The sequence below is a fragment of the Dipodomys ordii genome, unplaced genomic scaffold (genome assembly GCF_000151885.1).
Source record: "Dipodomys ordii isolate 6190 unplaced genomic scaffold, Dord_2.0 Scaffold94, whole genome shotgun sequence".
Taxonomy (NCBI): domain Eukaryota; kingdom Metazoa; phylum Chordata; class Mammalia; order Rodentia; family Heteromyidae; genus Dipodomys; species Dipodomys ordii.
The window spans coordinates 4950733-4961856 of NW_012267310.1; the positions used below are offsets into that span (position 1 = coordinate 4950733).

The 11124-nt window shown below is 46.0% G+C and overlaps 1 protein-coding gene across 1 annotated transcript in view; it reads left to right on the top strand.

Moving 5' to 3' along the window:
• Pola1 (polymerase (DNA directed), alpha 1, catalytic subunit) overlaps nt 1-4871 on the top strand; it is a 312501-nt gene extending 307630 nt beyond the window's left edge. The window contains exon 37 of the mRNA XM_013026467.1: nt 3841-4871. Within this exon, the coding sequence (XP_012881921.1) occupies nt 3841-3986 (146 nt within the window). The 3' untranslated portion in view covers nt 3987-4871. The remainder of the gene's footprint in view (nt 1-3840) is intronic.
• Nucleotides 4872-11124: the final 6253 nt, after the last annotated feature.

Consider the following 11124-nt stretch of genomic DNA (forward strand, 5'->3'; position numbering starts at 1 on the left):
GAACTGATGCCAAAAAAAAAAAAACCGGTGGGTTTTCTTTTTAATGTCTTATTTTGACTGAAAAATGTTTACAGATTTGGGACCCTAAATGGTTTTGTCTTTGAACTCTTGAGTGACACTTGCATACCTGCCTTGCCTGCACCTCCATTATGGATTGATATTCTGGAGAAAGCTAGCTAGGCCAGGAGCCCAACCGCTCTCTGTAGGTCAGATGGCTCTAAATCACAGAGAGCACCGAGAAGTCCAGTTGTCTGTCAAAATTCCTCAAGCCTCCTGCATTCCACCCCTGATGGCAAAGCTCACGCGCATTGAAGGAGGGACGCTATGGATCAGAAAAGGTGGGAGAGCTTAGAACTGCATGGTGGGAAGCCAAGCAATTAAAAGAAAACTGACTGAAATTATTACCTGATTTCATAATTGACAGAATATTTAATTCAGATATAGTAAATTGACACACCTCTACATAGAGACAATTATGACTGACTGTATAACACCTGACAGAATCAATTATAACTGACTGTTGTTTGATACCTTTGCACGGAAATAAATGAAACAGACATTCAGAACAGAGACGGCTGCTTCCTGTGTGCCTAATCCTGCTTTGATTAAAATAAAAGAACCAGTAGGCGAGGTTAAAATATCTCTGCCTCGTGCTTTCTAGTTTGGTGTGTTTCTTTAAGTCCAAAAATGGTTTTATAAAGAAGAAAGCTGAAAAGAGCTTGTCCGTTGCTGAAACCATGGAAAGTAGAGATTATTCATCAGTTGAGAGTACACCTATGTTTTTCAAATGGACCGTTTTATTTGGTCAGATGAGTTTTAACTAAAACACTTAAAATAAGTTAACCTGTAGGTGATGCTCTAATTTGCCTTACATTTAGAAAAAAATTGAAACTCACATGAAATTGAGCACTTAGTTTCAAATCAGTGAAAAGCAACCTTTTAAATTTAGCAGTTTATGTTGTCCATTTTAGTCAAATTTGGTGAGTGATTATCGAGGCTAACTTTTTGTCATTGTTTTTCTTAGGGTTCAGGGATGGAATGTTGTGGATAATTACTGTATAACCATAAAACATCTGAGTGTGTAGATAGAACCAAAGGTTAGCCACAGAGGAAGGAAGGAACGGAGATTGGCTTTGCTGTAGTGTTAGATGAATGGCTTCCATGTGCTACTTCAGGCCCTTGGCCCATTTGTATGGAGAAAGAGTATTTCCTTGTCCATCTGGAAGTTTAGATGTTAGGTGCTGCTGGCAGGAACAGCAGCAAGCCATAGCCACGTGATGTCTGTGTGGCACAGGGGCCCGGGGCAATGGCCGCTGCTCTTCTCCATTACTTGTCTAGTGGCCTCTTGGAATCTTCTAACAGTGTTGTTCTGGGTGCTGACCATGCTTTCCTAGAGGTCTGGCTTCCTTCCAGGCTTCTTCCAAAACCCAGAGCAGGGCAGGGAATCCGGCTGCTACTGGTCCCATTAACTGACTTTCACCAGTTAGCATGTGTATTTTCGCTGGAGATCTGACTAAAGTAAGTGGTGGGTGTCATTGACAGAAATGAGATTGGAGTTACATGTGTATGCCTAACATGGGTGACCTAGGTGTTCCTAAAGGAGGAGGAAGAAGAGAGCTAGGAAGAAAGGGATGACTCTTGCCCTCCCAGCCCACACCCCTGATGTGGCCGGTGACAACTCATCCAATTCTGTTTCCTAGAAGACCTTTCTACACATTATTGATTAAATTCTCATTGGGGAAGCAAGCGGGAGCTTTTATCTGCATCCCTAACCGCCGTGGAATGGAGCCTGGGCCGTATTGACCGGCTATGGGATATGCCGGCCGTCGCAGTTGTCTTTTCCGAAGAAGAGCACGGAGTGACGCTGGTTGTCATTCGAACTCTGCTGTGTGGCAGCGTAAATAGTCGCCTTTCTAACCAACCTGGTGGGAAAAGTCAATATCCCATCAGCAGAGGAGGTAAACACATCAGGAGCTGTGTCCTCTCCCTTCCTCCCCTGCTCCGTATTACCGCAGCTCTTTAAATGTGCTCTCCCCAGTCATCAGATGCATTTGTGTCATTCACATGCACGGGGGTTGCTGGCCTGCAGCTCTGGCCTGCCAGGAGGCAGCTACACTGCTCAGGCCTTTGTTGTGTATTCCCAGACTTGGATAATTAGAACTTTCAAATTGTCTTTCTATAGTCTCTTAACGATGCATGCTCCCCACACACACACCCCCTTGCCTCTCTTTTTGCACCCCCTTTTGGGCATTTAAATCCTCTAGGAAACTTTTGCTTCTTGTTGTTGTTGTTGTTGTTGTTTTAAGAAAGACACTCATGTAATTTAGAGAAGGTTGTGAACAAATGTGGATGTGTAACTAAGGAACAAAAATCTGAAGGCTGAGTTTTCGTTTTCCGGGGTTTTGTGGGCTCCAGTGTTGCTCTGTTGTTGGACTGGACAGTGTGCTTTCTGTGACTGGCGTGCTCTCCTTTCCATGTTTCCTTCCCAATCTTTTCCTATTGCAAGGTACTAAGCAGCCTCACTCCTTGGCGCAAGCAGCATCCGGGGCCCTCACCTTGGGAATAGCTGATTTCTAGCACTTGCCCGTGTCTGTCTGGGAGCAGTGGCATGGGAATGGAGGGACAGAAGGGAGGCTCTTCTTCAGGTCTAGCCTTGGGGGTTTGGGCTCCCTGAGCTCGTGCGCCGTGTAGCCCTGATGACCTGTTGTGTGACCTTGGACAAGTGACATAACCTCCCAGTTTCCTCAGCCATAACATGGGGGATAAAAAAAAAATGTTAATTTCAGACAGGTGCTGATTGTTCACACCTGTAAACCTAGCTACTCAGGAGGCCAAAATCTTAGGCTCAGGGTTCAAAGCTAGCCCAGGCAGGAAAGTCCTTAAGACTCTGATCTTCAAGTAACCGCCAGAGAACCAGAAGTGGAACTATGACTCAAACTGGTAGAGCACTAACTTTGAACAAAAGAGCTCAGGGACAGTGCCCAGGCCCTGAGTTCAAGCCCCAGGACTGTCAAAAAATTTAAATCAATTTTTAAAAAATGTTAGCCTCTTCAAACACCTCGCAGGGTACCTGAGCAGCTTAAAACAAAGACTGTATCACCCTACCATCTGGACAGGGTTGGCGCCCCTCAAAGATCAACCTACTAAGTATAGCCTCCCTACTGCTCTTTTAAAAGAATAGAATGCAGACGTAGCCAGCTCTGGCAAGACAGGGGAAGGATTTTTCTTTTGCCTGGTAGGATCTTTCTCAACAAGAAAGACCTGGGATGAATGAGCGAAAGAAGCAGAACACCAGGGAATACCCCCAGTTCGTACAAGGTGCCTAAAGAAGAAATCTTGGCAACAGACCGAAGGTTCTCCAGGCTGCTCCCCTGGCCTCTTTCAGCACAGGGGGTTTTGTTTAGCAGAGGGATGAAGCCAGGGAATTAGAAGAAGCTGACTTGAGTGCAGCTGACCTGCAGAGTGTGGGCTGCCAGGCACTGTGGAGGCTTCTTTGAAAGCAGGCATTTCTAACCACCTCCAGATGTCACCCAGCGTGCACACGTATGGTAGACGGTGCGGCAGAAGTGGCATCTAGGAGCAGCATATGGGCATGCACCTGCAGTTCGCATCAGTAGAAGGTGGCCTGGCCCATGCACCCACCCAGTGCTGAGAAGATATGGGCTGTTATGAGGAATCTCAAGGGACGCCTGGCATCAGACTGGCCCCAGATAGGACCATGAGGACCTCTGGGACATGGAGCTACAGACAGAGCGTGTACTCTTTCTCTAATGCTGGGGGAATACTGACTGGTCTATAAAACTGAGACTACTAATCCGTTTCTTTTTGTTTCAATTTTAGACAAATTGAAGAAGCAGTTTTTCCCTCCAAAAGTTTATGAGGACTACAGAAAACTCAAGAACACAGTGGAGCAGTTCTTGACAAGGAGTGGCTACTCCGAAGTGAACCTCAGCAAACTCTTTGCCGATTGTGCTATGAGATCCTAAAGAGGATCGAGGAACAATCAAGGAGGACCAGCTGCACAACCCCAGCTGCCAAAGTGCCAAACTGCTTCTCCATGACCATGCTTCCCCCTGCCATTCTATCTAGTTGATGTGAACTGGGAGAGGGACAACAGAAATATGTATCAAGCATCAAAGAAAATGCCAACAGTCTTCATATTGCAATATACTGCTGCACCCTTGCCCGAGTTCCTGAAGACGTAACATTGAGCACTGGGTCTCTGGGAGAGGGAAATTGCTTCTTGAATTGCGAGTGGCTAGAAGATAAAAGGGCCCTGGGTTTGGGCTTAGGGTTTTTTAGACATATCCCCAAAAAGAGAAGTTCATAGAGCCTGACACCTTGCCTTCGCACATGTCAATTAAACCCAGTCCAAATCCAGATGTTTCCTCAGCCACTTCTGCCACACAGCTATTCTTTTCAGTCTTATCTTTCATGTAAGTGGGGAGCTGGGGGGCTAGTTTGAGAATCTTTGGACTCTAAACAGATTAAGCAGCAAGTGTGTTTAATTAATCACTTGCTCTAGTCCCAATACACACTCACACACACACACACACACACACACACACACATTTTATACTCACATTTTCTCTTTTTTCCCTTTAAATAGAAAGGTAAGAGTTTATATAACAGGAAAGCACATTTTAAACACCTTGATGTCCTACCATTCCATAAGAAAAATGGAAAGGTTGGACTAAGGTTCACCATGTTGTGTTCCAGTAAATGGAGGTGGGGGAGCGCTATTTTTTTTTTCATTTCTTCGCAATGACCACTTTGCACGTGGTAAAACATACTTCAACATATATTTCCCCAACTATGCTGGTTTTTTTTTTTTTTTAATTGCCTTTGCCGGGCACCAGTAGCTCACGTCTGTCATCCTAATTACTCAGAAGGCTGAAATCTGAGGCTAATGGTTCAAAGCCTGCCTGGGCAAGAAAGTCCATGAGACTCTTGCCTCCAGTTGCCAAAAAGCCAAAAGTGAACTGAGCCTCAAATGGTAGAGCACTAGCCTTGAGCAAAAAAGCTCAGGGACAAGTACCTAGGCCCTGAGTTCAAGCCCCAGGACCGGCACACGCAAAAGTTACCTGTGTGAATTTTTTAGGAGATAAACATGCCATGCTTTTTACCTAAGAATAAAGTTTTCCAAAAGGAAACCAGTTGTGGTGAATTCTTATCCAATGCAGGTGACTAGAAGCACAAAAATGAGTAAAGTTTGGCCGAAAACAATCCCCTTCCCAAACCTGAATCCACTTTCTTTTATCACCCCTGAATCCACTTTCTTTTATCACCCCCAGAATCAAAGATGCTCAGCCAGATGCTGGAGTGTCCTGAGCAGTATTGAGAATTTCCGTGGACTTTTGCATCCTTAAAAGATTAGGTATGAGAAAGGCTAGGCTGTGGGTCCTTGGTAGACTATTGCATGTGTGTTGATCACCAGCACCCAAAAAAGAATTGAGGTATAGTTTCTGATGTGCTTGGACAACCAAAGCTAGCCAAGCCAGGAGCTCAAAGTTGTCATTAAAAGAGAGAGAGAGAAGCCGGGCGCTGGTGGCTCACGCCTGTAATCCTAGCTACTCAGGAGGCTGAGATGTGAGGATCGCGGTTCAAAGCCAGCCCGGGCAGGAGAGACCGTGAGACTCCTATCTCCAATAAACCACCAGAAAACTGGAAGTGGCACTGTGGCTCAAGTGGTAGAGCGCTCACCTTGAGCTGAAGAGCTGAGGGACAGCGCCCAGGCCCAGAGTTCAAGCCCCACGACCGACAAAAAAAAAGAGAGGGCTGGGAAGGTGGCTCAGTGGTAGAGCGCTAGCCTTGAGCTGAAGAGCTGAGGGACAGTGCCCAGGCCAAGAGTTCAGGCCCCATGACCAGACCCAAAAAAAAGAGAGAGAGAGGAAAGAAAGAAGAGAGAGGAAGGAAGGGGGCTGGGGAGGTGGCTCAGTGGTAGAGTGCTTGCCTTGCGTGCATGAGGCCCTGGGTTCCATTCCTCAGCACCACATAAACAGAAAAAAAACAGAAGTGGCGCTGTGGCTCAAGTGGTAGAGTGCTAGCCTTGAGCTGAAGAGCTGAGGGACAGCGCCCAGGCCCAGAGTTCAGGCCCCATGACTGATCGGGGCCCCCCCCAAAAAAAAATAGAAAAGAAAGAAAGAAAAGCTCCTGGTGCTGGAGGATCATGATTCAAAACCAACCTGGGCAAGAAACTCTATGAGACTCTTATCTCCAATGAATCACCAAGAAGCCAAAAGTGGAGCTTTGGTTCAAGTGGTAGAGCACTAGTCTTGGGCACAATAGCTCAGTGGCAGCAGCCAAATCCTGAATTCAAGCCCCAGGACCAGCAGACAAAATATATGAGTAATAATAAAAAGCAAAGCTGATGGGTTCTGGGAGAGAGGCACTTGTCATGGATTCGCCTAGAGAAGGAACACTTGTTAAGCAAATGGGAATGAAACTACCTTTTATCTGGCTCTGCTTTTTCTTCCCTCTTCTCTCTCTCTCTCTCCTTGTCCCTCAGCCTCTCGCCCCACTCCTCTGTCTGCTCACACTTAGGTTCCCAGTAGAAACGATTTAGAGCCAACATCGGGAAACTAAGGAATCCATGTAGTCAACTCTTGTGCTAATCACTATCATATAAGGCAGTAGAGATGGTTTCCTAAGGTGTTTCCACAGTCCATGCCTCCACTTAGCTTTCTGAAGAGGGGCCAGGTTTTCTTCACTCTCCTGGAGCTGCAGTTATATCTACCATGAACAGAATTATGTTCAACTTGATCATCAAGAAACTCTGGGGAAAAAAACGAGTATCTCACTGGCTTAGTCTTTATTGACCTCTGGATTGTAGTAACCATGAGGGCAGAACTATGGCTATGGTGAGTCTATAGAAGATCATACATCTCTAAAGATGGTTCCAGAAAAAAAGAGAACATAGTAGTTGTGCTAGTTGATATTTTCTTACTAGGAAGTAACTTCAGGTTGTAACTGGATACCTAAGGATGCCAGAATTTTAGAGACAAATGAAGCCAACTTGGAGTAAGGATTCCAGTGAGTCTGTGTTGGAAGACTGGAATATCACCTACTCACTTTTCTCTGAGGAAAAGGCCCATCACTCCTTGATGGGCCTTGCTTGATGACACACTGAATAGAGCTGGTATGGAAATGCCATCTAACCAACATGCCCACGCAGGCTCTCTGGCTAGATTCACAATGAGAGAGTGACAGCTCTCTACTAGATTCTGGCTAGAGAGTGGCAGAGTCTATCCAAAGGGGGCGGCAGGGATGCTGAGAGGGACTGGGCCTAGTGTGGTCACATGATCCAGTTTTTCAAGAGAAGCCAGGAATCCAAATATTCCATAAAGCCTCTTGATTTCTAAACCATTCTTGGCAACTGATTTAAAAAAAAAAACACACATTAGACACTATAGGGGCTGGACTACTCTGGGCTAAACTTGCATGAACCAGTTGGGAAATGATACACTAAAAAAGCACTGCTCTGCTCAGGGCCTTGTGCCTCCAAAATTAATTTAAGGACTTGGGTCTGACTCATTAGCCAAACCTTGCACACAAGCTTACCTTGGGCACTTTGCTAACCCTCAACTCCATATGAATGTGGATAAGGGAGACCAGAAGTTGAAAATCTATAGAGTATGCTCGCCCAAAAATTTGCCCTTCACCACCATCCCATACCAAATCTTGTATCACCAACACACACATTAATGCACCTTGAGACTTCTCTGAAACACATCACTTTAAATGAGTTGCACAAAAAGATGCAAAGACAAGGAAACTATCTATGGGAGGGGGGGGGGCGATGAAAAACATCAAGCCCCAGATTCTCTTGTATGGATTCTCAACTCCTCAAATCAGTGCTGTTTGATGTTCTCAACCCAAACTTAAAACTCAAACACTTAAACCTGTCTGTGTACCCCCCTCTCTCTTTCTCTCTCTCTCTCTCTCTCTCTCTCACACACACACACAGACACCTAAATATTTCTTAATTGAACAGTTTGTGGTGGAGCTTCCTTATAGCAATTTAATAGATTAACTCATCTGAGCCAGCCTCAAATTTCAGATTAAAATTCCTTCATCCGAAGGCAGCATTATCAGGTTGTTGGAGGCTGTTTTCAAACCTTGGTTTTGAATAGCAGCGGCTCTGCATTAATTTAACCACTAAGCTAATAAGTAGGTTTCGTTTTGTTATGCTAAGCTTTATTGCTTTTCTTTTGATCAGAATGGTGTTGTTGAGCAAAGCAGCAGACAAGGCATTCTTTGATGAGGGAATTAGCGCTCCATTCTTCCTCTATTATTCATAGCGCAGTGGAATATGTAAGTACCTGAGGGTGTCAAAGGAGCGCAGGTTCTATTGCAAAGTGCTCGCCTTGTTTCTCTCAATAGCTGACTATGAGATGATAAACCGCTTAATACACTGTGCTAATTGGATGAGAGCAAAAAGAGATGGGAATTAAGGCGAGGCAAAAGGAGAAAGTGCAACCAGCCTTCAATTCACTCTTTCACCACTTTAACAGCACCAAAGGAGGCACAAGCTTTCTATAAGCAGACTAGAGGTTTTGTGCAGAGATAAAATGAACGTGTTAGTGGATTCAAGTAATACACTAATTATTGCACAGTATAAATACCACTACTGGTTTTATAACAGGGAGGTAAACTTCTTTTGAGAGGGTTATAGGATTGCTTGGCAGTGGTGTAGAACCTAATAAGGGCCCAGAGTAATAACCCCCTGGATTAACAAAATTGCTGCTTGTAGAAGTATGATTCAGGCTTTTACGAAGATTTCCGGAGAATGAATAAAAATGACTGAATGACATTTCTTAATGTATAACTGGTAATCACTCCCTTTTCTTTAAAGGAAAAAATGTATACTTCAAACTGGACGGTTAATAACGTCCAGGGACAACATGACTTTTTCCTTAGGAAAAAAAAAATGCTGCTTCTCGCCGCACCCCCCACCCCAATCAGGTAGTGGGGTTTCTTCACCCCACTCCCCATCCCCCCACTCCCCGCCAGGCTGCCACTGTCATTTAAATATGCAGTTGCTCTGGGGGAACTTCCTGTTCCAAAATACCATTTTAGGCTCCATTGAAGACCCCCTTCGTTCAGATACACTCACTTTTGTGTCTCCACATACACACATGCTCATGTACACATTTTTTTTCTTGCTCTAAAAGCAAGTTGGGCTAACCCACGTATCATTTCCCCTCCTCTTCCATCAGCCCGCTTTCCTGTCCTAGTAAGCTCTCCATGCAAAGCGCTTCTAAACAGAACTAGTGGCACTTTGACTCTTGACATGATCCATCAAAAAGAAAATAAACATAAATGTTGACCCAATTGGGATGGGGAAATAATAAGAAAAAAGGGGGAGGGGAGGACTGACCAGAGCCAATACCAATAGCGTTAGCCTAAGACTGATTTGCTCTTTGAGAATCATGCTCCCTAATGCATTCCCTTGCTACCTGAGCGGGAATGAAAGATGTCCACGGTCACTACTGCCCTGAGTCCCGGCTCCGGGGAGGAAGGGTCACCATGCTTCTGGTACTATGCCAACTACTCCTTTCTTGCCTTTCTAGTCACCTCCAGTTCTGGCCAGTCTGTTTGAAAATGTAACAAATTAAGGGACCCTTTCCCCTCAGCCTTCCTAGGGAAGCCCATTCAGGGCTCCCCAGTACCTCCTCACCCCAAGATGTGGAGCAGCCCTGGGAAAAACAGGTGCTGCTCCAGGCTGCCCTGGGTGGGATGTGTGCTAGAAAAGAATGAGGCCATGAACTGGGTCCCCTCAAGTCCCCAGGGCTCTGCCTGTCCTCCATGCTGGAAGAAGACTGCTTCAAGGTTTTGTTGTTTTTTTTTTTTTATTGGGGGGGGGGTTCAGTAGCTCCCAGCATTGTGACTGTGTTCCCAGATATTGGGGCCAAATTGGGTTGCCATTCATTAATAATGCTCACAATAAGATTAAATCATTCTGGAAAATCTCATAAAATCCCCGTAAGTACGCTCCAGTGGCTCTTTCCAATCCCCGTCATTCAGCACTTGGGGAGGTTTGGAAGGAGAAGAAAATTGGTTTCTTTGCTTTTAATGCTGCTTTGAAAAGATACTCAGAGTTTGTCATGCGTGACATGTCACATGTTTAATGTGGACTTGCTGGAAGTCAGGGGGTCTTTAGCGTGTGATATTTATGGGGAATATTAAGTGCAGAATGAGGTCCCTCCAGCTGGGGAAAGTTGAAAGAATAGGAGGCCCAGGCCTGGGCTTGTTTGCAGCATCAGAATGACATAGGATTAAGAGTTTGTAAAACAAGGCAAGGGGTTCTCATTGGCCAGTAATAAATGTAATCCTTGGAGGTAATTTCACGCAATTTGCTTCTGCTCCATGGAAGGGTCAAATGAGAAAAAATGACTTAAAAAAGAGTTCATTAACAGGAAGAATGGTACTGTTTCTCGTAGACCATCCAACTGGCAGCCTAGGGGATTTGAGGGGTGCGGGAAGCCCTACTAACAAAAAGCCAAAATCGACGGAAAATTGATATTGACCACCAATAAATAAATAACTCCTTTTCCTCCTGCACTGCCCTAGCACTTCCGCTCCAGGACAGCAATGTGGACTCTGACGGGTTGTGTGTGACTCTCAGGCCTCTAGGAATGCCCTAGAAAGTTCCCATTCCTCCCACTAAACCTGGGAAAGACGTGTATGGTGGGAATGGTAGTTGGTAACTGTTCCCCATGCCCCCCCCAAAAAAAATCAGGCCTTTGTCTTCAAATACCACCCAGGCGAATATCTCTGGTTGGGACCAGATTGATAGTGACCAAATGGACAGACTGTGCTGGCGAGCCATTTAGGGTCGGCTCCCCCAAAGTTTCCGACAGAGGCTTTGCGATAGCTGACGTGGGCCTGGCCCGGGGGCCTCAGCTGGCTGGGGGGTGGGGGGGGCTGCCCACCTCCCGGGGGCGGGGTGCTGAGCGGGAGGGCTGCTGACCTCTCCCCGACCCCATGACATCGCCCCTCTCCGCCTCCCCCCCGCCCCCCCCCAGCCCTACGTTCTTCCAGAGTCTAACCTTCTCCCGGCCAGGTGATGCGCCCGCGCCCCCTGCGGCGACCGACTGGCAGGCGGCGTGGTGGGGCGGCGGG